This window comes from Leucopleurus acutus (genome assembly GCF_964270905.1).
Source record: "Leucopleurus acutus genome assembly, chromosome: 13".
Lineage (NCBI taxonomy): Eukaryota > Metazoa > Chordata > Mammalia > Artiodactyla > Delphinidae > Leucopleurus > Leucopleurus acutus.
In genome coordinates, this window is record NC_139155.1 from 12,995,761 (window position 1) to 13,023,454 (window position 27,694).

General features: G+C 37.7%; 1 protein-coding gene across 2 annotated transcripts in view; it reads left to right on the forward strand.

The window, feature by feature from the left end:
• The window catches only part of VPS4B (vacuolar protein sorting 4 homolog B), a 31,563-nt gene that overhangs the window by 1,944 nt on the left and 1,925 nt on the right, over positions 1–27,694 (forward strand). The window contains exons 2-10 of one of the 2 annotated variants that reach the window (XR_014326682.1): positions 9,391–9,502; positions 10,819–10,975; positions 14,097–14,164; positions 17,984–18,103; positions 20,566–20,722; positions 21,114–21,262; positions 21,762–21,843; positions 23,148–23,367; positions 26,346–26,419. Coding sequence is in view for 1 of the 2 variants with exons in the window: in XM_082852684.1 (XP_082708810.1) it covers positions 9,391–9,502; positions 10,819–10,975; positions 14,097–14,164; positions 17,984–18,103; positions 20,566–20,722; positions 21,114–21,262; positions 21,762–21,843; positions 23,148–23,367; positions 26,279–26,419 (1,206 nt within the window). In the remaining variant the exon portion in view is untranslated. Of the gene's footprint in view, positions 1–9,390; positions 9,503–10,818; positions 10,976–14,096; positions 14,165–17,983; positions 18,104–20,565; positions 20,723–21,113; positions 21,263–21,761; positions 21,844–23,147; positions 23,368–26,278; positions 26,420–27,694 lie in introns of both variants that reach the window. The other variant, XM_082852684.1, reaches the window with a different exon arrangement.

Sequence of the window (27,694 nt, forward strand, 5' to 3'; positions counted from 1 at the left end):
GCTCGAGATTGACCCATATTAAAGGCATAATTGATAGTGTTAAACAGAGGAAGAGATAATGAGTTATACTTTTATCAGTGGTTGGGTCACAGATGTGCTTTCTCATTCAACCTTTTCCACTTTCTAATGTAGGAAATTTGGATGAAGAATATTCAACTAACGAATCGATTTCTCACTGAACAAGGCAAAATCCCCATAGCCAGATGCTTATAATCAAATGGAGGAATGCAGATAACTAAAAATCAAAATAAAATAATGCAGTAATGCTCTAATAGAATTAAAGGTTAGTGTGAGAGGGCAGAAAGGAAGGGTTTGTGTAACTCTTCAAGGATAAATGAGAAATGTTCCGCAGAGAAGATGATGTGAGCTTAGATAAGAGTGAAAGGTACTGACACTAATTTTCTGCCTGGTGTTTGATGTGATCTCATTTAGTCCTCAAAACAACTCTTCAAGGTATTACTCCAGTTTCACAGTATAAGAAACCAAAGCTTATTAAGTTTATGATTTGCCCAAAGACATACAGTTAATTAGTATTGAAGACTTGGATTAATTTTGAATCCAGGTCTATCTGCTTATAAGTTTGTGCTTTTTCACTATGAAGTCATGCCTTCTTGGACAAGAAAGTGGGATGCATTCCAAGCAGAGAAAAACAACATATGCCTCAGTCTAGAAGTGTAATAAACCTCTTAGAGGGTTGGGAGAAACTGCAAGTTCATTGTGTATAGAACTCAAAGTTTACTCAGTCCTGAATATTTACTTTTCTGAGTGTCTACTATGTCATGCATTTTGCTACATGTTGGGGAATCATAAAAGAAATGTATCATCCTTGATTTCCAAGGGCTTATATTCTGACGTGAAAACATCAGACATAAAGGGACTACTAGGATACTTTGTGACCTTTGGAAGGATGTACAAGAGGCAGTGGAAATTTAGAGGAAGCAGAGGCTAGGCCTCCTGGGGGTGCTGGGAAGGACTTTGCAGTTGGAGGACCACAGTGACTGTGCTGAGTGTTGGACAATGGGATAGGGTATTCCAGGTGGAGAGCACACTGTACACGGAGGTATGAAGTCTGAGCCATCTGGGTTGTCCCTGTAGTTTGGTGTGACGGGAACGGAGTGTGCCAGGTGAGGGGTCAAGCCTAGTTAAGCCACATGACAAGGAGCAGTGTGTGCTACACATAGGTGATTGGTCCCCATCCTGCTGTCAGAGGGGAGTCAGAGAAGGCAGTAAGCTCACGTTTTTGTTTTAGAATGAAACCATTGTGTGTGTACAGGGCACAGCTTGACAGTGGGGATTACAAGAAGAGGGGGCATATTTGGGGCCAGGGTGGTCCTGAACTTCAGGGGCTTGAAATGCTTGTGGGGACAGTCAGGTAGAACTGTCCATTGAGCAGCTGGGTACATATGTATAGAATTTAAGCTAGGCTGGGAATAAGGATTTGGGAGTTAGTAGCATATAGATGGTAGCAGAGGTGTGGCCGTCTTGGAAAGTTTATAGAATGAGGAAAGACAAGGACCAAGGCACAGACCCAGTGGAATATCAGCGTTTAAGGAGAGAGAAAAGGGAGCCTGAAAAAGAATCGTGACATAGCCAAGAGTCAAACCTGGAGAGGACGGTGCGTTGATGGCCAAAGGAGGCCATGTGAGGTGTCTCTTACGAGGGCTAAGTGCTCACCTAGTGACCCATAACTAGATAAGTGAGAGATCTTGCAGTCAAGGGGCAGGAAGCATTGCCGTGGGAGGAATCAAGAAACCGAGATGAACTTCGGGTTCTCTTTGGGGCTTTGCTGTGGAGGTGAAGAGGCAAGTATTGAATAAGATGGTAGCTACATGGGAACCTTAGAATTGGGGAGAGCTGGTGTGTTTCTGTTGGTGTTTTGTAGCTACGAGTCTAAGATAGGACTTGCATACATTTTTATGCTAAGGAATGCTTCCCCCAAAAAGGGAAAGGTTAGGTTGGGGAGAACAGTTGAGCTGTTAAAATCGAGGGGACTGAATGTCTGAGGAGGAAGGTAGGAATGGGCTCCAGAGCACCAGGGAAAGAATCAGCCTTGAAAGACCGGGGCTGGGACAGCTTTCCTCCTGAGATGGGTGGGTCTGGAATTTACCCAGTTTCCCAGGGTTTTCTAGCGTGGGCACATCATGGTCTAATCTGAAAAGGACAGTCCCAGGTGTTCCCAGCCTTTGTGCCTACATATCGATGACTGGATCCTGGCTGACCCTGAGATTCAGTCAGTCTTGTGCCAGCCTCCAGAATATAAAAAAGCCAACAGGCTTGACTCCTGTCCTCATGGAGCTTATATTCTAGTGGGAGAGGACAGGCCAAAACAAAACAAAACCCACATGCACAGAAACAAGCCACTGGAAGGATTTTAAACAGAAGAGTGGCGTGTTTTAAAATTGAATAAATTTGGGAATCATCAGCCTGAAGATAATCAGCTTCAGTCATTGAGAACAGCTCACATAGGGAGGGAGGAAACAGAAGGACGCCCGAGCCCTGAGGAGCTCTGATACTTCAGCGTCAGGTTCAAGGAGAGTCAGCAAAGGAAACTGAGCAGGAGCTGTCAGCGGCGGGAGGAAAGCGGGCAGAGTGGCGCTTGGGAGCTCGGCAGAGGGCAGCGCTCCAGAGGGAAGTGATGCTGCTGTAGAATACTGTCGAGAGATCGAGGTGGACGCAGAGCTGGTCTTTGGATCTGGCACCACAGAGAACCTTGATATGAGCAGATTTATTGATAAGATAAGGGACAGGTTGGCAGCTGAAGGTAAGGAGAAAAAAAGGAACTGGAAAGAGTAGAGGCTGTGCTGGTGAGGTTTGGGTTCTGAAGGTAGCAGAGAAGCAGAACCAAGCTGAAGGGGGTCTTAGTGTCAGGGCTAGCTGAAGGAGGGCTGTTTGCATGCCTGCGGTGCAAGTCCCCTTCCTTGTGGAGCTTCCCTGTACACTAAAGGAGATGGCCAGTAAGTGAGTATGCAGGGGAACAATGATAAACACAGCAATGGGATAGAAGTGCAGGGTGAGGGGAGGGCTGAGATCAGGGGTGGGGTGCAGCCTTTGAAATAGGAGAGGAGGGAGGGCCTCTCTGAGGACTTGGCATGTGAACTGTGACTGAAAACGAGACCCTTGTGCATCCATCTGGGGAAAGAGCAGGGAAGAGTGTTGTGGGCAGAGGGGTCCTAGTCCATAGGCTGCCTGAGTGAAGGAGGACTAGAGGGTGTCAGGTGAGACCCAGACAGAGCCAGGGCCCAGGTAGATCATGACCCAGCATTTGGGATTTATTGTTCGCAATGGGAAGCCATCAAAGGGTGCCCTTCACTGGTGCTGTGTGGACTTCCGTATCAACTGTGGAAGCAGGCTGACCGCTTCGAGGAGGCTAGGCGGTAGGTTTGACAGATGTGATAGTGGATTGAGCTAGGGTGGTAGCGATGGAGACAGTCAGGGTTATATTCTGAAAGAATAATTGGCACTCCCAAACCATGCAAGACATGGTTAATTTTGTTTCAAATGAAAAATGCTAACAGAAACAAGGGTGAAGTGGAGCATTCATCAGGGGAAAAACAGATGCATATCCTCCAATCATCATCTTCGATTAAAGGTTTAACATGTGCTGTCCAGTATGGTAGCCACATGTGGCAATTTAAATTTAAATTTTACTTAAATAAAACTTAAAACTCTTCAGTCACATTAGCCAAAAGTTTCAAAAGCCATATGCTCCTGTATTGGACAGTGCAAATACAGATGCATCCATCATCAGAGAAAGGCTGCTTTAAAGTGATTGGTACCATATTTGGAGCTAGATTTTTAAATACTGACTGTACGAGTTTTAACAAATGTCATTTTGGTTCCTAAAAGAGGGCTGACAGCAAATGAGGGGAATGCATAACTTAAGAGGTGAGTGGCACAGCAATTCAAAATAGCATAAGAAGGCAATTATAGCCAGAAAAAGGAAGAACTTACTTCTGCTACATGACTTAGCCTCTGAGCCTTCTGGATACATTTTTATAAGACCAGGTACACCAAACCACCGGTTGACCAGGTGCTGTGACTCCACCCTTTATATCCTGCTGAGTTTACCAAACTTGGAAATTTAGCTCCAAGTTCAGGCTATTTGAACTGGGAAACATGTACTGCTACATTTTATCAGTTCTGAGACACACCATTTATTTTTCTTCCCTCCTGCCACAGCAGAGGGAAGGCCTCTTCCTCCCATTTATCCCATCTCTATGCAGTCCATGAGCAACTGCTTCAAAATACAATATTTTCAACATATGATTAGTTTTTGGATTATTTGAATAATTTCTTACCTTAGTTGTATGCTTATTTTTAATATAGCATAGCCATGATTATTTTTTTCTACTGGCTCTTATTTCTGTTGAATAGTTTTACTACCTAAATTAATACAGGTGGAATGTTTCAGTAAATCATGCTTGTTCTTAATTTGTATGTGTGTGCATATTTTAAAATATTAAAGATAGTTTTCTTAATTAAAATTTTATTTTGAGATGATTGCAGATTCACACGCAGTTGGGAGAAATAATACAGAGAGAGCCTGTGTACCCTTCACCCAGTTGTCCCCAGTGGCAGCATCTTGTAAAACTATATAGTACAGTATCACAACCCGGATGTTGACATTGATATATTCTACTGTCTTACTCAGATTTCCCCAGTCTTAAGTGTGTGTGTGTGTGTGTCTGTGCACACAGAGTTCCGTCGAGTTAATTCCTGTATCCCCCAGCCGTAGTCATGATACAGAAGAGTTCTCTCCCAAAGAATCCCTCTCGTTGCCCTTTTATAGCCACAGTTACTTCCCTTTCTCTTCCCCCCCGCATTCCTGTCTCCTGACAATACTAAATGGCTCTTCACCTCTGGTTTTGTCATTTGAGGTTATGTGAATGGAATCATGCAGTATGTAACCTTTTGGGATTGGTTCTTTTCACCTAGCTTAATTCCCTCAAGATTCATCCAAGTTGCGTATATCAGTAGTTCATTCTTTTTTGTTACTGAGTAGTACTCCCTGGTCTGGGTGTACCACGGTTTAACCATGAAGGGCATCTGGAATGTTCAAGTACAAGCTTTTATGTGAACGTAGTCTTTATTTCTCTGAGATAAATGCCCAGGCGTGCAGTTGTTGATTCATGTGGTGGTTGCGTGTTTAGATTTGTAAAAAAAACAAACCTGTTTCCTAGAGTGACTGTACCTTTTTACATCTCAGCAATGTATAAGTGATCCAGTTCTCTGTATCCTCACCACTGTTTGGCATTGTCACTATTTTTTATTTTAGCCATTCTGATACGTTTAGTGATATCTTACTGTGGTTTTAATTTGCATTTCCCTAACGGCTAGTGATGTTGAACATCTTTTCATGTGCTAATTTGCCATCTGTATATCCTTTTTGGTGAAATGTCTATTTATGTCTTTAGCTTATTTTCTACTTCAGTTATTTTTAAACTTGATTTTTGAGAGTTCTTTCTGTATTCTAAGTACTAGTCCTTTCCCAAACATGTGGTTTGCAAACATTTCTCCCACTCTTTGGCTTGTCTTTTCATCCTTTTAACAGGCTGTTTTACAGACCCAAAATTTTTAAGTTTGATGAGGTCCAATTTATCATTATTTTTTTTACTTTGAGGTGTAATTGATATATAATGTTATATTAGTTTCAGGTGTGCAGCATGGTTCGATATTTGTTTATATTGTGAGGTGATCACCACAGTACATCTGGTTAACATCTGTCACCATACATAGTTACAAATTATTTTTCTTGTGACAACTTTCAAAAATACGTAAGAGAGTATTATTAATTATAGTCACCATGCTACACATGACATCCCCATGACTGATTTACTTTATGCTGGAAGTTTGTACCTTTGGACCCCCTTTACCTGTTTCGCCCAACCCCCCACCTGTGGCAACCACCAGTCTGTTCTCTGTCTGTGAGCTCATTTTTTGTTTTTTGGGGTTTTTTTTTTTTAGATTCCCCATATAAGTAAGATCATATGGTATTTGTCTTTCTCGGTCTGACTTATTTCACTTAGCATAATGCCCTCAGGTTCCATCCATGTTTTTGCAAATGGCAAGATTTCCTTTTTTATGGCTGAATAATATTTGATATATATATTTTTTCTTTATCCAGTCATCCTTTGGTGGACACTTAGGTGTTTCCATATCTTGGCTGTTGTAAATAATGCTGCAGTGAACATGGGGGTGCACATATCTTTTCAAGCTAATATTTTCATTTTCTTCAGATAAATACCCAGGAGTGGAATTGCTGGATCATATGATAGTTCTGTTTTTAATTTTTTGAGGAACCTCCGTACTATTTTCCATAGTAACTGCACCAATTTATACTTCCATCAACAGTACACTAGAGTTCCCTGTTCTCTACATCCTCACCAACACTCTATTTCTTGTCTCTTTGATAATAGCCATTCTGATGGGTGTGAGGTGATAACGCATTGTTGTTTTGATCTGCATTTCCCTGATGATTAGATGTTGAGGACCTTTTCATGTACCTGTTGGCCATCTGTGTGTCTTCTTTGGAAAAATGTTTATTCAGATCCACTGCCCATTTTTTGATCGAATTGTTTTGGTTTTTGCTCTTGATTTGTATGAGTATTTTATATTTTTTGATATTAACCCCTTATCAGATATATATGATTTGCAAGTATTTTCTCCCATTCAGTAGGTTACCTTTCATTCTGTTGATTATTTCCTTTGCTGTGCAGAAGCTTTTTTGTTTGATGTAGTCACACTTATTTTTGCTTTTGTTGCCTTTGTGGCATCAAATCCAAAAAATTATCACCAAGACCAACGTCAAGGAGCTTATCATCTGCGTTTTCTTCTAGGAGTTTTATGGTTTCAGGTCTTATGTTCAAATCTTTACTCCATTTTGAGTTATTTTTGTGTATTGTATAAGATAGTATTCATTTTCATTCTTTTGCATTTGGCTGTCCAGTTTTCCCAGCATCATTTATTGAAGAGACTGTTCTTTCCCCATCATACATTCTTTGCTCCTTTGTGGTAAATTAATTGAGAACATATGTGTTGGTTTATTCCTGGGCTCTTTCTTCTGTTCCATTGATCTATGTGTCTTTTTTATGCCAATATACTGTTTTTATTTTTTCTTTTTATATATTGTACTTTTGGTGTCAAGTCTAAGAACCCTTTGCCTAGCCCTAGATGGTGAAGATACTCTTTGTTTTTTCTAAGGATTTTATAGTTTTACTTTTGTGTGTGTGTGTGTGTGTATGATACGCAGGCCTCTCACTGCTGTGGCCTCTCCCGTTGCGGAGCACAGGCTCCAGACGCGCAGGCTCAGCGGCCATGGCTCACGGGCCCAGCCGCTCCGCCACATGTGGGATCTTCCCGGACCGGGGCACGAACCCGCGTCCCCTGCATCGGCAGGCGGACTCTCAACCACTGCGCCACCAGGGAAGCCCTACATTTTATATTTAAGTCCGTGATCCATTTCAAGTTAGTTTTTGTACAGAGTACAAGGTTTAGTTTGAGGTGTTCTCCCTCTTTTTTTTTTTTGGCTTATGGATGTTCATTTGCTCTGGAACCATTTCTTTAAAAGCCTATCTTGGCCCGTGAGCCGTGGCCGCTGAGCCTGCGCGTCCGGAGCCTGTGCTCCGCACGGGAGAGGCCACAGCAGTGAGAGGCCGGCATACCACAAAAAAAAAAAAAAAAAAAAAGCCTATCTTTCTGCCATTAACTTGCCTTTCTATATCTTTGTCAAAATTCAGTTGGACGTAGCTGTATGGATCTATTTCTGGTAGTTGTGTGTGTGGGTTTTTTTAAAGTTATTTACAACTTTTGAACTTACAAAACAGAAACAGACTCACAGACTTAGAGAACAAACTATGGTTGCAGGGGTGGGGGAGGGACAGTTAGGAAATTTGGGATGACATGTCCACACTGCTGTATTCAAAATGGATCTGGGCTTCCCTGGTGGCGCAGTGCCTAAGAATCCGCCTGCCAGTGCAGGGGACGTGGGTTCCAGCCCTGGTCTGGGAAGATCCCACATGCTGCGGAGCAACTAAGCCCCATGCGCCACAACTACTGAGCCTGCACTCTAGAGCCCGCGAGCCACACCTATTGAGCCTGCACGCCACAACTACTGAAGCCTGCATGCCACAACTACTGAGCCCGCACGCACCACAACTACTGAAGCCCCCAAGCCTAGAGCCTGCGCTCCACAACAAGAGAAGACACCACAGTGAGAAGCCCACGTACCGCAACGCAGAGCAGCCCCCGCTCGCCACAACTAGAGAAAACCCACACGTGGCAACAAAGACCCAACGCAGCCAAAATTAAAAAATAAAATAAGTTTTAATAAAGTAAAATAAAATGGATAACCAACCAGGACCTACTGTATAGTACAGGGAACTCTGCTCAATATTATGTAATAACATAAATGGGAAAAGAACTTGAAAAAGAATAGATACGTGTATATGTACAACTGAATCACTTTGCTGCACACCTGAAACTAACATAGCATTGCTAATCAACTCTACTCCAATATAAAATAAAAAGTTAAAAAAAAAAGTACTACAAAAGTTGCCCATTTCATTATGGAATTTCTGGAAGATGTGAAGAAGTAGAAAATGAAAAAAATTGCATCTTATCAAAGATAAGCTCTGTGAAATTTCCTTCCCATCTTTCTTCTGTGCTTTTTAAAAGTTTATTTATTTGTTTGTTTGCTGTTGTTTCAAATACTTGATCTCATGCTATATGTAAAAATTGTATAATGCTTTTTAAAAACTTCCATTATTCATTTTTCTATATTATTACAAATACTGCTTAATATTTAACAATTCTACTTTTTATATTGTGTGGCATCTTTTTGCTATTTAAAATTTAAGTTTTCAAGTTTTGTTTTTGTTTTTTCAAAAGACCTCTCTGGTTTGTCTTTGCTCAGTGAACCTTTTAGTTAATCACTGAGTTAAAAGATTTGGGTATTTTTCAGACTCTTGGTATTTCATTGCCCTATCGCTTCTGAAGGCGTTTTACCCCATTTAAATTTTACTGTTGTCATATGCTTTAGACATTTGATTTTTGAGAATTTCCATAAATGCTTTTAACTTGAGTTTTCATGTTACTTGATTATTCCTTGCTAGCCCTGAGCTTGACTTTTGTTGAGTGAAAAATTATGTGAGAATCTCAGTGATTGGTACTAGATAAAGAGGTGTTCAGATAGCATTTACCTATAGAAGAAATGTAATTTGCATTTTATAAATAATTATAATTTATAATACAATGCAGTTGTGATTTAGAAAAAAAGGCAGATTTGTTTTAAGGTTGCTTTCATTTTTAAAGAAAACATTCAACGTGATTATTTATTTCAGACTTATGCTATGCTTTGATTTTGATGGTATAGTTTTGCCTCCCTTCAAACAGAAAGCGATAGATCTTGCTAGCAAAGCAGCCCAGGAAGACAAAGCTGGGAACTACGAGGAAGCCCTTCAACTCTACCAACACGCTGTACAGTATTTTCTCCATGTAGTTAAATGTAAGGTCATCATTTGTTTTTTTATTTAAAAACACTAAAAAGATTATTCTATTTCATTTATAAAAATTGAAGTACAATGCCAGAAAATTATAAACCATCAATTTGCAAAAGAGTCCCACTAGCTTCTTAGTAGTTTTTAAGTACTCAACCAACAAATGTGCACAGCTGTCATAGTTATTACTTTGTACACCTAAACATATTAAAATGCCATATAGTCAGTGGGAAAAAGTTTTCATTTTACTGGTTATGTACCCAGATTATGTAATCTGGACCTACTCATTTTCTAAACATCTCTTTGAAAATAGATGTTTTAAAAATAGGTTGGGGGACTTTCCTGGTGGTCCAGTGGTTAAGACTCCATGCTTCCACTGCAGGGGGCGCGGGTTCGATCCCTGGTGGGGAAACTAAGATCCCACATGCTGTGCTGCGCAGCCAAAACAGAAACAAACAAAAATAGGTTGGGAGACATTTTGTGTATTTCCAAATATGTATTCAGTGTTTACCACCTGCCAGCTACTGTTCTAGGCACTGAGATACAGCAGTGAGGAAGAAATGGATAACGACCCCTGCCTTCATGGATCTTAAACCTAATGCTGAACATATGTGAAATAAGACATTGAAAAAGTGTCTTTCTGGCAAACTTCGTTTTTTTTTAAATAAAAATTTTAGCAGTTGGATAATTTAGGATTTTCTTTTGAGCTTCCCTATTTAATTTTGAGGTTTTTCTGTCACATTAAAGTGAAACTAAGAATTAATCATAACATATAAGATAGGTGGGGCTAATCCCATACACTGCGTATATTGCTGAAGTCTCCTTTTCAAACAGCTCTCACAGGGGCCTTTAGTAAAATTACTGTACTGGTGGTACTCATAATATATGGAATTTCTGTCACTTTTTATACTCTGAAATAAAGCTTATGTAGACGTTGATGGAAATGGTTAATATTGCTTTACTTCTATTTGTCTTATAATTGGTTTTGTATGAGATAAGCCGCTTTTAGCTGTCTGCACAGAATGTAAGGGAAGAGTATGAAGCCCACAGAATATTAAATAATTTCTTCTTATTATTTAACATTAACTTAAGATATCCTAGTGTCTTGCTCAGAACTCTCTCTGACTCACACTCACTGTTGGCCCCCAACCCTGCTGGAGGAAGGAATAGAAAAGATTGATAATCATGGATTGTGATGAGCTAGAGATGATCTTTGCTCTCTCCTCCAAAATAGATTTTCCTTTTTGGAAAAGTATGTCTAGGAGTTTTATACCTGTCTGTAAAGAATACTAAAGGAAAAATCTCTCTCGTTTCCCTTCAATAGATGAAGCACAGGGTGATAAAGCCAAGCAAAGTATCAGGGCAAAGTGTACAGAGTATCTTGATAGAGCAGAAAAACTGAAGGAGTACCTGAAGAAGAAGGAGAAAAAACCACAGAAGCCAGTGAAAGAGGGACAGCCAAGTCCAGCTGATGAGAAGGGGTATGTATTTTAGAGTGAGATTGTATTGTATCGAATTACAGGATAAAATTGAATTTAATTTGTGAAGGAAATTTCCTTTGTTTAAACTAGGTGTTGGCAAACCGTGACTCATGGGCCAAATCTGACCTGCTGCCTGCTTTCGTAACTAAAGTTTTATTGGAACACGGCCTCATGCCTTCACTTACCTGTTGTCTGTGGCTGTTTTTGTGCTGTACCAGCAAAGCTGAGTAGTTGTGACAAGGAACCGTATGGCCTACAAAATCTAAAATATTTACTGTCTTGTCCTTTACAGAAAAAGTTTGTGGACCCCTAGTTTACCAAGCTTCGGGGGTGATATACTTCAAATTGCTCTCCTTGACTGCCTGGTAGTAGTAGAAAAAACATTTGGTAGGAGTGCTACTCAATTCTTTACCCTCTGCCCATTATGTAATGAAGTTTAAAATTGTAGGAGTAATCTGTGAATTGAATCTTTGACTAGTAGTATTGACTTAGTACTAAGCACACGGACAAAATGAAAAACAACTCTGGTAATGTAAAACAAATTTTGGATATATAAGTTTTTTGATGTGGATTTGCATCAGATTTGCTTTACTTTATCATTGTAAAGAAAGCGACACAGCATAATTTATATAAACATCAAAACTCATTTTTGAAATGTCTTCCTGGATCGGGGATATATCACTTACAGATGCAGAATTTATATATTCAACACCTAATGTGTGCATGTCAGGCTCTGTGCTGAGCAGTGAGAACATATTCTACCCAGATCCTCTGATCATTCTGTTAATTGGAGCCAGAAGTGGTTCCAAGTGACAACATACTTGGAGAAAACAAGACTCTGGGGTGGGGTCATCTGGCTTCGTTGGATATGAAGGCAGGAAATTCTGATTAGCATTATAGGATGTAATACTTACAGTTCATGGTAAGCAGTGGTACAAGCAACTTAGATAACCCCTGTGGTCACCAGGCATGGAGTGCCCTGGAGGCAGTGCTTTGGGGGCTTTGTGGGCTACTACGAAAGGCCATTTTGAGAACTAGAGTTGACAGCCTGCCTCAAATTACATGGGAGAGTTTGAAAAAACTTATAAGCTCAAGGTTTTATATTCTCTGTTCAAGACATGGTCGGGGAACCGGAGAGTTCCTTTGATACCCTAAGAATATTTTATCTTATAGCGCTAGCATTGGCATGACAAAAATTAGACCCAGCTGATCTCATAGCTTATTGGATTTCAAAATCAGTTGAACCTCACTGGGTTTCTTGTGTGAAAGTTGGGGCATGTATTGTAAGACTGGGACTCCAGATGAAAATGAAATGAAAGCTGTTGGGAAGGATCAGTTGACCTCAAGTACCTGGACCCCCAGATCTCGCTGAGACCCCCTGGCCCGCAGAAACGTCCTCTCCCCCAGGAGTTGAGCCTCACCTGGTCTTGCTTGGAGACCGTGTAGTGTCCCTCCTAAGATGTCTGCCTAGCATGGGGATACCAGTTCTGTGTTGGATGGCGGGACCCACTTTAAGCTGAAATGGGGTAAAGCAAAGAAGCAATTACCTCTTGCTAATGGATGCACAAAAATAAATGGAGATAAAGCACAGATGCTCACAGACACAGTTCAAAGCTGACACAGTTCAGCTTGGTGATGAGATGGAGTGTGGTTTTCAGAAGGCTCTTGGCGGGGCCCCTCTCACTGCTCAGGGTGCGTGCTGCCTCATAAGAGCTCACTGTAAAACAAATGCTAAATGCTATTTTCGTTTTTTGCCTTCATTAAAGCGATGATCGTCTTTGGATATCTTTCAGTTACTGAAAACAGTACTAATGTAGGTCTTTTGTGAAAGCAAAGTGGCATAAAGCAAACTATGGGAAAGCAGGGATCCCTGTAGTGCATTCCCTTACAGAATTCGAGGGCCAGGGAGTCAAGTTTGGATTCCGCATGGCTAGGAGAAATGGCCCCCTCCACCAGGGTAGTTCCAGCAGGGATACCACTGCTGCCAGCTCCCTTGCCCAGCATTCCGGTGCCGGGGAGTGGGCAGTAGGCCCTGCCACAGCGCCCTCAGCAAAGCAGTGCTTTCACCTACAGGCGTCTCCTCGCATGCAGCCCCTACCTCAGTTGCTTGCTTCTGCCTTCCAGCAGGACTTTGGTCTCCTGTGGAGCCTCAGCTGCAGGCGAGCCTGGGAAGGGCAGTTTTATAACAAGTACAGTCTTTACTGTACAAGAAAACGCAGTAGAAGAAGGTTGGAGTGAATGTCAAGGTGAATCAGTTTGCAGTCTCCACCTTACCCATAAATAACCCCACCACCCTGTGATAACCAAGCAAGCCCATTCTGAGTTAAAACCTGTCCATCTTTTTACTGCCCTTTATGTCTTATATGTGAAAAATAATGTAATGCCATATTTTTTGCTTTGAAGATTGCAGTGTATTCTGTCACATGCTAATCCTTATAATTGAATATACATTATTTCTAATTTTTTCCCTATTGCAAACAATATGGGCATGGTTATCCTTGTAGTCAAATCCTTGAACTCATTTAAAATTGTTTCCTTAGAATAAATCCCTAGCTATGAAATGTGTGCATTGATCTCCTTGTTCTTTGGGGTCGGTTCATTTTCATCAAAAGCTTCATCCATCCTTTGGAACCCCTAGGCTAAGGGTTATGCACCTTTGTACCTTAAATAGTTGATATTTTGGGGGGTTTTTTTCCTCCTAGTTATGGCTTCTTGTTCTAATATATAGTTTGCCTGGTCCTGATTTTTTTTATTGTTAATTGTTTACAACACTCCTGTAATTCATCTTAAATCTTTTGTGGAATGAGGTGTGGGTCATGCATTTATGAATTAATATCAGTACATAAATAGGTATGTCGTGGGAATTAGGAGCTAGTTCCTGACTTCATTCTGGTCGTTTTGTCCATTTCCTGTTCATGATTCCATTTTGATGGGTAATATGCCTGCTTACTATTTTATTTAGTATATTCTGAAAAGTAATAAAATAAGCTTAACTTTTAATGTGAATGTCTTACTTTGCCACTTAAATTATGGATATTTCAGGTTAATCTTTTCCTTTATTTTTTGCCTTACTTTGATAGCAATGAGTGATCATTTGAATATATTAAATTCTTTTTATTAGGAATGACAGTGATGGGGAAGGAGAATCTGATGATCCTGAAAAAAAGAAACTACAGAGTCAACTTCAAGGTTGCTTTAGATTTCATTTTTAAATTTACTATTTTATTTTTAAAAAGCTCATAGTGAATTGTCTATTTGAATTGGGTTTTTTTTCCCACCTGTATTTAAATGAGGTTCAAGAACTGGCTTTGGTTCCCAGTGGTCACATGCTGGCTTTGTTGAGAACATGTTTATAAGATTTGCTCTATAGGGTCTCTAATGGGTTGGGTTTTTTTCCATGCAGTAAAAATATTGTTTCATTTTATATCTGCCTTAAAAGCTTACTCTCTTTCATTTTGTCTTATTTGCCCCCTTTTAGAGAAGGTAGCAGTTATACTATTAGCTTACTATAAAATCTGATGGTATTGAAATTTCCTGTCAGAGGAACAGAATGCATTAGGACTCACACTTGGCTTTTATTGCTGTTGCTGTAGCTTATTCATTGATGCTATTTTTTTCATGTTTCCTACCTGCTCTTCCTAATCTGCTTTTTTATCCCATTTCAGCATTCCCATTTACATTTCCCTCTTTCGGCTTTCAGTTTTTTACCTTCCACACCTATAAAAGCCCTTTCTCCCTACTGTAGTGAAGTGGCATGATCCAGAGGGCATAGATTGTAGCTGCGTTCACATCTGGATTCCACTCCAGGATCTGCTGCCTAAATCTGTCTAGTCTTGGGCAATTCCCTAACCTCTCAGAGTCTGAGACCCAGCTCTAAAGTGGAAGTTAAGAATACTTTCAGGGCAATTAAAAGGTTAATGACAATGTAAAAACTGCCTAATATTACATCTGACAGTACTAGGGACTCAGTAAGTAGTAGCTCTGTGTATCTAAAAAGGCATCTATTTAATTGCTGGCTTCTTTAGCTACTAAACCTTGATTGTTCTTTGATATGTTATCTAATGATTTTTCAAGTTGAATTTTATGCTCAGTCATTGGTAACATGTATTTTATTCATTTGAATCTTGCTGAATAGAACACATATCTGGGAAAGATATCCATTAAGGCCAGACCTTTAATCTTGCTATTCTGATGTCCATTTTGGTAATATTTCTGTCTTACCGACCCCTCTGGGATGTATAGGGTAATACTATAAGGATAGTATTTTGAAAACACTACAGTTAACGAGGGTATTTTTACACGCCAGCATCAATGGTGGGTGTAGTCCAAGGGCAGTAACTGAGTTTGCACTGCCTCGAGCAGTGTGGTCATACTTCATCCTCAGTAAGTATTTTTGGGCAACCCAGTGGTCCATGCCAAGTGGCTTTATTTTACTTGTAAGGCAAAAAGCTTTTTTCTATCTGTTCTTTTGGTTTTGTTCCTCCTCTCTCTGGCTCTGCCCCACGGAAGTAAAAACTGGATTGTATCTTTAATTTTGAAAAAGATAAAATTTTTAATAAGGAATTTTTTTTTACATTTCCTATGAGTGATGATAAGGCCCAAGGATGTATAAAAATACAGATGCTTAAAACATTTAAATGAGGAAATTTATTTGGAATTTCAGGATGAAATAGAATATGAAGGAGTCCTAGCCTTTCCTATCTGAGAATCCTTTTTCTCCATCTTTTAGTTTCATGGTTTGCTGATGGATTTCATCGTATAATATCCTTTTTTGAATCTTTCCTCATTTTTCCTGAAACAATTTTCCAAATCTTTTTACTTCTGTGTTAGGTTATGACATTAAGTGTAATATTTTATTATTAAAATTAAAATTCATGATTTGAATTTTCTGTTAATTTTGATATTCAGTGACTTTGAGGTTAAATAACATTAGTATAATAAATAGTATAATCAAAAGAATGGATAAATTTGTACAATTGGGAATTATCAAATTATTTGGCTTTTATTTTCTAATAATCCCTCTCTTTTAATTTTAAAAATCATTAATCAGTGTCTAATAATTGATACTACTTTTGTCTAAATAGTCTTTTATTACTGAACATTCCAAAGTCACCTAGCTTAAATTTTTAAAGAGAAAAGTATTAGTTAAATGTGGAGATAAATTATGACACATTTAGAAAATTCATAACAAAAGATTTTAGTTGACCAGATAATGCTTATATATAAATTTACTTTTGTTTAACTGACACAAAATCCTATCAGATGATGTAATATTTTCCTCATGTAGGGTTACTAATCTGTATGGGACATAGAAAAGAAAAAGTGAATTGGCTATTTTTCTTAATTTATACTTAGTCTGAACTTTTAGAATGCTAAAAGTGTTTATGGTTTCATTTCTTTTTTATTTTTTTAATAAACTTATTTATTTTTGTCTGTGTTGGGTCTTTGTTGCTGTGCGCGGGCTTTCTCTAGTTGTGGCGAGCGGGGGCTACTTTTCCTTGCTGTGCGCGGGGCTTCTCATTGCAGTGGCTTCTTTTGTTCCAGAGCACGGGCTCTAGGTGTGCGGGCTCAGTAGTTGTGGCTTGTGGGCTCAGTAGTTGTGGCTTGCAGGCTCTAGAGCGCAGGCTCAGTAGTTTGTGGCACATGGGCTTAGTTGCTCCGCGGCATGTGGGATCTTTCCGGACCAGGGCTCGAACCCATGTCCCCTGCATTGGCAGGTGGATTCTTAACCATTGTGCCACCAGGGAAGTCCCTCATTTCATTTTAATGTATAGCTAAAGATTTTCATAATTTAGGGAAGTAAGTTGCAGAGTATAGCATTCTTAGAATAATAGATGATCTTTCAAAACAAGAAAAAATACCCATAAAACTAATATCATAGGTAATCAGTAGATTGTGTGAGTGGTGATATTATACTTAAAACAATTACACATCACCTTTGAACAGGCTACTTTGTAGTTTGTAGTTGAGCAATTTCTATATACTGAAAATTGGGAAAGATTTTGATAAAAGATCTGGAAAGTTTTGCCAGCACGCTATAGTAAGAGAAATCTTTTGTGGACTCTTACTGATTTTTACTTCTCCTTACTGCAACAGTTTGCTATGGCTTTTGAATATATTGTGTCCAAAAACTAAATCATTTGAATGACTTTGTTAATGTACAAAAATTGTAAATAGGTCTATTTAGAAGCCGGATAGAAAATTTGGCAAACCTTGGGAAAGTATTGCATGTCTGTAAGAGTACACCTTCTCCTCTCCATCATCCCTGTCCCTTCCTCGCCCCTCCCTTCCCCTCTCCCTCTATCTATCCATCCATCCATGTGCCTATCTTCAGTTAAAGTCGTTAAGTATATTTTCTTTCTGTAGTTAAGGAGAGCATTAGATCACCGTTTCTTTTGATTAAAAGGAGAAATAGGGCTTCCCTGGTGGCGCAGTGGTTGAGAGTCCGCCTGCCGCTGCAGGGGACACGGATTCGTGCCCCGGTCCGTGGAGCGGCTGGGCGCGTGAGCTATGGCCGCTGAGCCTGCGCGTCCGGAGCCTGTGCTCCGCAACCGGAGAAGCCACAGCGGTGAGAGGCCGCGTACCGCCAAAAAAAAAAGAGAGAAGTAGGAGCTATTCCAGAATCAACGTACTCAAACATTACAACTACTTTTTGTAACGTTTGGTGCTCTTCCTAGCACTCTAATGTTCATTACGTTATTTGATCTTTCTACTAATCTGTCTAAGTAGTTTGGGCAGATGGTATTGTTTTTATTTCACCGTGAGGAAGTGGAGGTAGAAACGTTAAGTGACTTTACCCCAGGTTATCTGGCTCCCCACCCCAGGTCCTGACTCCCCCTCACTACTCCCTAACAACTTCGTCCTCATCACACACTTTCAGAAATGTTTTTAATACATAGAACTTTTCCAGACAAAGTTATAATGCATTTCTGTATTTCATCATTATTTCTTGTTGTCTTCTAAATGTGATGGAATAGTCCTCTTTAAAGATGACCTAATTTTTTGTAGGCGCCATTGTTATAGAGCGACCAAATGTGAAATGGAGCGATGTTGCCGGTCTCGAAGGAGCCAAAGAAGCACTGAAAGAGGCTGTGATATTGCCTATTAAATTTCCTCATCTCTTTACGGGTGAGATGACCTTTAAATAATTATTTTTGATGGTTTTTTTTTTTAAATGTGTTGATGACTGAAGTAAAGTATTGTGAATTCTTGTCATTATATCACGAATTGTTACCTTAATTCTGTTGTAAGGCAGTGATATACCTTTACACAGATACTTATTTCATATGCATATACATATTTATAATATATTTATTGCAAAAAAACCTAAATGTCAAGCAGTAGGGCATAGGGTAAATCATGGACATACGGTAGAATACTGTGCACTCATTAGAGTATAGGACACCATCTACATTAAGAAATTTAGATCTACATTATAATTGACATAGAAGAATGTCCACCTATATTGTAAAGATCAAAAAGCAAGTTACATAGTATGTATAGTATGATTCCACCTTGTTAAATGTGTGTGCTGAGAAATAGGTTTAGAAAGATTGACATAAAAATGTTAATGTATGTCTAGGAGATGAGATTATGGGTGATTTTTACTTTCTCCTTTGACTTTGATCTGAATTTTTTTGCAGTGGACATGTACTAGTCTTATAAGAATATTTCCATTTCTTAAACAGAGGAGTTAAAATTATTGAACAGTTTCATATGAAGCACGTATCCTCTAGTAGCTCTTTATCACTGCAAGGAGAATATTGCTAACCCACCATCTGGGTACAGTTGAAGTTACAGCTCCAGCAGTAGGTGGTTTGTCTGTGCTGAAACGTTCCTTCACATTGTCCTTTTTTTGACTGATAGCCTGTGTTTGTGATATGGCTATACCCACAGTCTAACAGTGAAACAGAGGTTTTTCCTTTTAAAAGCAAGCTGGTTTATGTAGAGAGCAAATCTGTGATATTGGCCTCAAACTGAACAGGTCCAGACAGTGATGTCGTATAGAGCAGTGATGAAGAGCAAGGACCCGTGGGCCACCCGTTGTCCACCTAGCTTCGAGGTACGACTCACAACCTCACTTCAGGAATATGAAACTAACAGTGTAAAAGTTGACATCATAATCCTATAAAGGTACAAAAATACGGTTGAACTCATTTTATGTTGTGTTACTTACACCAGTGTTTCCCAAACATGAGTCCTATATGTGTCATCTTCATGAATTTTTCCATATACGTGTACCATTATTTTTTAAATATTTTTCTTTAAATCACTCACTTTTAGAGCAGACTTTTTATTAAACTGTAACATAATATACAAAGACATGCAGGAACCCATAAGTGTTCAGCTTCATAAATTATCAGAGTACACCTGTATAATCATCACCCAGATAAAAAAGTACTGCTGGTAACCTAGAAATCCCTCTCTGCCTCTTTCCTCCCCAGAGGTAATCACGCTTTTGACTTCTAATACCATAGATTGTTTTGCTCTCTTGTTTTTACTTAGTAACTTTATTTTAGAAGACTTCTTTGTATCTCTATAAATGGAAAAATTAGTGTTTTTATAGAATGCATTTTAAAAATTACTTAATTGAAAAGTATTTGTATACCACCTAAAAGCATCTCATTGCCACCAGTGGTATATGTACCACACTTAAGGGAACACTGATTTATAATTGCAGACATTTAAAATAGGCAAATAGAATTCAAGTAAAAGTTGAGGCTTTCATAACAATAAACATGATATTTAGTTTTGCCATCAGTCATCTGTATATCATTCTTTTACAGACACCGTGTGTCCACCCACAGTTTACACATAGTAGGTTTTTTTAATGTGTATTTGATATTTTATTGCCAGTTGTAACCCAGCCTGGTTTATTTAAGGCAGCATTATAATTTCTCATTAGCAGAACTGAGATACAAAGAATTTACTTGTTCACTTGCTATTATATTTTGGCAAAACTAGTATTTAAGGTAGAGTCCGCTTATCATTACCCAAGCACTGGAATGGGAGTCTGCCACCTGAAATAACCTGTGCTTCCTTGTGGAATCAGGAATTGAGTAGAACTTCACCAGTCATCCAAACTGTGTTAGTTTCGCTCCTCCAAAGGTCATAAATATTTTTAAAAGAATATTTCCAGCTGCCCTTCTCCTGTGAGTATAGTTTCTCCTACAATATTCTGATGTTGAGCAGTGTACATAGTAGATGATCAGGAAGTACCTTTTAACTGAATTCTTTTCTCTTTAATAGACTGGAAGGCCTTGGAAGGCAGAGATCCTTGTATTCATAGTTCTCTGCCTACATGTCGTGGTTTCAATACGTAGTGGTTGAATGAGTGAGCAAGCAAATGAGCTTTCTCTTAGAAGGATTATAGCTATATAAACACAGTTTTGACACAGTGGTCTCTAGAAAAAGCAAAGTACACTTAGGACATACTTACCTTAGATTGATTTATTTAAATGTTGTTTTATTCTACGGCTGGCTTTAGAGTGGAAACCTCTTCACGGTATTCTTCACTGTGGATGATGTCTCTGGTAACTGAAGTCAACAGTCTTGAAAGTCTCATGTTATTTTTCTAATGCAAATTTTAGGCAAGAGAACACCTTGGAGGGGAATCCTGTTATTTGGGCCACCTGGAACAGGAAAATCCTATTTGGCCAAAGCTGTAGCAACAGAAGCAAACAACTCAACATTTTTCTCAATATCTTCCTCTGACCTTGTTTCTAAGTGGCTAGGTGAAAGTGAAAAGTAAGTAGTAAATTGATTTTTTTTTTTTAAGTTTTTCTTTGCCTGGTAGTCACTATTTCAGTCTATAAAGTAATAGGTTTCTTATATCATTAATAGACATGCAAAAAAAGTGCTATTATAAATACAGGTGGTATTCATTTCTGTTAGATTAGTCCCTAGTTTGGAATTTATTTCATAGGGAGAAGATAGCGTATATGATATGTGTATGGTTTAGTAAATCATAAAATGAATTATCCAAATGTAGTAATCTTATTTTAGAGATCAAAACGTGATGAGACTTTTTAATCTGTAGAGTTCCTATACTATTGGTATATAGTTTTGTTTTAGGTTTTTCATTGTCATGTGTCATTTACTATTTTTTTTAGAAATTGAAACCTTTATTTATTTTTAGGCAAGTTAAGTACTTATTCCAACTTGCCAGAGAGAGTAAACCTTCCATTATCTTCATTGATGAAATTGATTCTCTGTGTGGTTCAAGAAGTGAAAATGAAAGTGAAGCTGCACGTAGAATTAAGACAGAGTTCCTAGTTCAAATGCAAGGTAGTGTTGCTGATTTTTTAAAATAGTTTCTCTTTATCATATAATCATTATTATGATAGTAATGGAAAAACTTTCAAGCAGAATTTCTCCGTTCTTATAGTCCAAGTCTTATGCCATGTCTCGTTCTGATCCACATGCATACATAATTTTTACCCAGTTGTAATCATCTCGTTGGTATAAATAGTGAAGAGATTAATATATTCACTTATAACATGCCAGAAACAATATCAATAAAAGGAATATATAAACTTCAAATTAAATCTTTCAAGAAATATTTTGAAAAGAATATTAGTATTTTCCCACAGTTTAGGAGATTCTAGGGAATATTTGCATCATATTCTAGTAGTAAGAAATGTGGTTAAATACAGTTTTTTTTCAGAGAGAAAGTCTCAAGATGAGGCATTTTAACATTAAAGTACCACGTTCATAAGAGAACATATGATGTTCAAAGAACACTTGAAATGACAAATTATTTAAAACATTACCTATTTTGATGCAGGGGTTGGTGTGGACAATGATGGAATTTTGGTTCTGGGAGCTACAAATATACCCTGGGTTCTGGATTCTGCCATTAGGCGAAGGTATGACGATACAGTAAATACCTTATTTCTAATTACAATATAATAAGTGAATATTAATTCCCATTCTGTCTGGTTGAGGAGGCATTCTGATAACTTCAGAATGTTTTTTAATGTGCTCGAACCCTATTGGCCCCTGCCTTGGGGAAGAGAGGCAGGCGCTTGTTTGTTTGCCTGCTGTGTTCAAGATCCAAGATTTACACCTACTGGAATCTTTCACGTCCGAAAGTATGTTACCTAATGCTTACTTTAGTTCTAATTAAGCTTAGTAGGTGCACTGATGCTTCAGAAATTTATATATACAGTTTGATATTTCAATGGAAAAACCTTCCATTGAAGGTTTTTGCATTTTGCTAAATATAAAATTTTAGCAAAATGACAATTCTACAAGTTAAAGTATGCTACAAGTTAAAGTATGCTAAGAAAGATATAGTTTCAGTTTAAAAAATTCTGTCTATAATTTTTTAACTGAATATGAAACTTGAGCTACAGGAAAGGTATACAGACTCCTTACTTTTCACTGCTTCACAGTTCCCTATCCCATTGATTTAATTGTGCATGGTAAAAATGAACACTTCAGTTTTTGCTGCTTTTACCCCATTCACTTGATGGTTTGCCAGAATGTTAGATTACCATCCAGTATCAAGAAAGGAAATGTGCTGGTTATTTTTGAAAAATGGCCTAATTCTAAACCCATCTCTAGAGATGGTGGAAACTTTTAAAATTCCTCTTATTGCCACAGAGAATAATTACCTGGAGAAGAAAATGTCTTCACAGACCCATTTAAATTGTCCCTCATTGCTTCCTCCTTATCTCCAAATGCTGAAATTCTAAGAAGGCAAGCAAAATTATAAGATTTTGAGTGATTTTACTCCTTAGAATTTAGGTAATTCTTTTGTCATCTCTTATTTCACACTTTTAATCATATTAATCCCTTGATCAGGAGTTCAGAGTGTCATTCTACAGGAAATTGTAATCCTGTAGGACATGTCGTGTCGTGAATTCCAGACATGTGAACACGCTGGCCAAAATAATTCAAAAATCATGTGAGAAAAACTAAAGCACTCCAGACTGGTTCCCTGGCTATTTTGGTTTTATTAATGTGTTCTGGATATTTCCCCTTTATTAACCTAAATATGTATCTGTTTAACTCTGATGGATATGGGCCCATTTAATTTATTCAGCTTAACTTTGTATAAATGAGAATATCTAAATATCTTGTTTCTTCTTGAAAAACTAATTTTTAATAGAAATTAAATAGTGTTATATAGTAATATTCTTGATGTAATTTTTTTTTTCATTTTAAGATTTGAGAAACGAATTTATATTCCTTTGCCTGAGGCCCATGCCCGAGCAGCAATGTTTAAACTGCACTTGGGGACCACTCAGAACAGTCTAACAGAAGCAGATGTCCGGGAACTTGGGAAGAAAACTGAAGGCTATTCAGGGGCAGACATAAGTGTCATTGTACGTGATGCACTTATGCAGCCAGTTAGGAAAGTACAGTCAGCTACTCATTTTAAAAAGGTAAGGAACTTTTATCCATCTTTTCATATATTTTTAAAATCAAGTTTTGAGACCATGATTGACTTGTCTTTGAAGAATTTTAGGAAGATTTCAGTTTTGTATAATAAATAAGTAGATTTACATAAAAGATTATGTTTCCATTTCATTGAAAATAAGTTCTCCCAAAGTGTTTTAAAACTTTGTATGCAGTGATTTTTGAAGTATTTATTATTTTGATATAAATATAGAAACTTAAATCTGTGATTGTCTCTGATGTAACTAGAATATCCTCGAGCAGAATCTAGTATGTTTACACCTCATCAATAAAGTAAAAATAATAATAGCTAATATTGTTTAAATATTCACGTGCCCAGCACTGTGTTTGCTCCATCATCTTCCTATTTCATTTGGTCCTCACAGAAGCTCTACAAAAGGTACATATAGCCACCTGTTGATGGTTAGTTCTAGACTAACATGATTAAACTGGGACTTGGATGTTTTTAACACAGTTTGCCAAGGTACAGCTAGAGAGGATTGGAGGTGTGGTTTTTCTCTAGGTAAGGTGTACTTCAGAAGCTTCAACCATTCTTCTCTCCTGCTCCTCCCATGCACTGTTTGGTCTGCATGAATGACTTGAGTGTATATGGTTTGAGAGAGAATTTTGTGAAAAGACTGTGGTCTTGGGATATTCAGTTTAAGTAACAGTAGACTAGGTAATTTGGACCAGCTCTTTTGCTGAGGACAGCAGTCTCCAGTATGCTCATGAACGTAGATATGAAAATCCTGAAACACTGTTAGCAAACCTAATCCATCGGTATATGACAAACTAATATGTCATGACTCTGATACACATATATGTCTGTTATATACCACAGTAAATTTTTTTTTTAAATGAGGAGCTTGAATTAAAACCTGAATTTGAAGCCTGACTCTACAATTTACTTGTTTTATCTCCTTGACCAAATTGCATTACCTTTTTAAGTCTCAGTTTTTATCATCTCTTAAGTAAGGATGATAATTACTACTTTGAAATGCTCTTATGAAAATGAAATGAAGGAATATTCATAAAACAGCTGTCATAGTACCTGAATAGCCCAGTAAATATTACTCATCTCTCCTTCAGCCATTTCATTACTGAGAGAAATATGGTTAGCTCAGAATCAAGTTTATGTCACAACCGTTGTGTTTTTTCTTAAATTCTCTTGGCCATTTAGAAGGAACTCAGTCCTTTCATACTCAGAACTTTCCGTTCAGTTCTCTGTATAACTACTAGGGATGACTTGTATGACCCTAAAGCCAGGCGCTTGTTAGGAGGATAGAGTTGAAGCAGCCAAATTTCGTTTTTCTTTCTTTCTTTCTTTCTCTTTTTGTTTTTTGGCCGTGCTGCACAGCTTGCAGGATCTTAGTTCCTGGACCAGGGATTGAACCCGGCAGTGAAAGCAGCGAGTCCTAACCACTGGACCGCTGGGGAATTCCCAGGCAAATCTCTTTTAACATCAGGCCGTTTGTATCACCAACTATAGTAGATCTTTCTGTGGCTCCATCTTCTCCATTTTTCAATTAGCAAGAACAAGTTTGCCTGTGTATTTTATTTATTAAATGTATAAGTACTAATCTGGGCCCAGAGGTAAGTCAGAGTACTTAAGTTAAACTTAAGTACTTAAGTTAAAAGTACTTAAAGTACTTAAGTTAAAAAACACAAAAATCCCTGCCACTGAAATTGTTGTGAGCAAAGACAGACAATAAAATACACATAGTAAAGTGAAAATATTTATTTCTCTACCCCTGCCCCAATCCTGAGACAGTATTTAAGATTGATCATTGTAAAACAAGTATTAAGTATGAAAGCAGTCCCTGGTTTGATACAAGTGTGTTTGCCTTCTAAATACTATATGTGATTCTATGTCACAAAGTTTCTTTTTCTGGATGTTATTAAAACTTTTTCTTTTAAATCAGTTATGAATTGTAAGATAGCACTGAAATTACATTCAGCATTTAATTTTGTACTTTTATTTGAAGAAGGAGTTTTTGTGGGGAAAGACAAAGATTCAGTAATTTCACAATAATAAACCTTCCAAAGATCACAGCAATTTCTTGGCTATGGAAAACAGAGTAACTTAAAGGAATTTTTAAGTAGGTCTTTTTTTTTTTTTTTTTTGGGAGTATAGTTGATTAACATTGCTGTGGTAGTTTCGTACAGCAAAGTGATTGTTATACATGTATCTATTCTTTTTCGAATTCTTTTCCCATTTAGGTTATTACGGAGTATTGAGCGGAGTTCCCTGTGTTATACAGTAGGTCCTTGTTGGTTATCTATTTTAAATATAGCAGTGTGTTAAGTAAGTCTATTTTTGGTCTCTAGCATTATGACCACCTAATAATCATTAGGAAAAAAAAAAGAAAATTTTAGCTACAGGTAATTGTTTCTTTACTTTATTTTAACTTATTTTCTCCCTATGATCATCTAAGTAATTTATCGTAGGAAATTTCAAATATAGAAAATCATCCAAGAAAAAAATTAAAATCAAGCAAAATCTATCCCATCACCCAGAGCTAATTGCACTTTTTGTTGTATACGCTTCTGTTTATTTTCAGAAGTAAGCATTTTAACAAAACATAAAATAATAGTACATTTTCAGATTTCCTGATAATGGTCTAAATCTTTTTTTTTTTTTTTTTTTTTTGCGGTACGCGGGCCTCTCACTGCTGTGGCCTCTCCCATTGCGGAGCACAGGCTCCGGATGCGCAGGCTCAGCGGCCATGGCTCACAGGCCCAGCCGCTCCGCGGCATGCGGGATCTTTCCGGACCGGGGCACGAACCCGTGTCCCCTGCAACAGCTGGCAGACTCTCAACCACTGCGCCACCAGGGAAGCCCTGGTCTAAATCTTAATGTTTATTTAATTTGTTCTGTTGTTGTACTGTTTATTCCAGGTTTGCGGACCTTCACAAGCTGATCCTAACAACATAGTAGATGATCTGCTAACGCCCTGTTCTCCAGGTGATCCTGGTGCCATTGAGATGACGTGGATGGATGTCCCTGGGGATAAACTTTTGGAGCCAGTTGTTAGCATGGTTTGACATTTTGTTTACTTTTAAGAAAAATTTTAAAACGTTATATTTTATGGGGACTTCCCTGGCAGTCCAGTGGTTAAGACTCCATGCTTCCAGTGAAGGGGGCACGGGTTCGGGTCCTGGTTGGGGAACTAAACCTCTCACGTGCTGCACTGTGCAGGCAGAAAAAAATTGTATTTTATAATTTGTCAGATAAAATTTTCAGTTTTGTAAAATTAGTTTAAAAAGGTTAATACTAACTACTTAAAAAGTTTTAAAGATTAGTTGAATGTAAAATACAAAAAAATAATTATCTTTAAAATGTTTTCTTGGGCTTCGAGGAAATTTTAAGTGAATAAGCTATTTTTAAAAACATACAGGTTTCTGACATTATAGGTCTTATAGCTGGGATATTATCACCAAAATGGTGGGATTGGTTAAAATTTTTTCCCCTGAATCTCAGATTTTGTAAAATATCCAGAAACGCTAATGCGTGAATCATAGTATTCATAATAGTATTTTCCTGTTTTACTTCTCAGAGCTTCATAGAAAGTTTAAATAATGCACTACTCTTTTAAAAAGTTCTGAAAACAAAATTTTTATTATAAAAAATTACATTTCTGTTTGTATTAGAGGAATTAAAATATTCATAAAAATTACATTGCTGTAGTTTCTATTGGAAGAAATAAAATAATTCGTAAGACTTTATTATTTTGTAAGCCATATTAATTTTAGTGAACTTACTGTGATTGAAAAGGTACATTTATTATGTTTATGTTTTCTTATTGATAAACAGTCATTTTTAAAAATCTTCTGCTTTAGTTATAGATTTTCAAATCTATATGTCAAAATTAACAGTAACTTTCAAAGGGGAAACTTTCACATGATGTGTAGACCTAGATATATAGACAAATATGTACATATATGTATATAAGTTTGTATGCATATATAGAGAGAAATATATCTGTAAACATAGATATATTTATGTGTTAATCAACCACAATGCTTATCTGAGAAATTATTCAGAAATCCTTTTTTGTTGCAATCCTTGGTTTATTTTTTAAAGTTTTGGTTCTTTTGACTGTTTTCCATACTGTTTTACAGGAGACATGGCCTAGAAGTTAATTTCTTAATGAATCCTTGATATTTGTATATTTTCTTACCATTTTGATTGTAATTTTAACTAACAGTTAAAATTTTTGATTAGTTGATTTTGATTAAATGGTATTATTCTGTTTCACATAAGTATAAGTGAATGACTGCATTCCTTTTGAGTTGCACTTGGACAACTGCTCT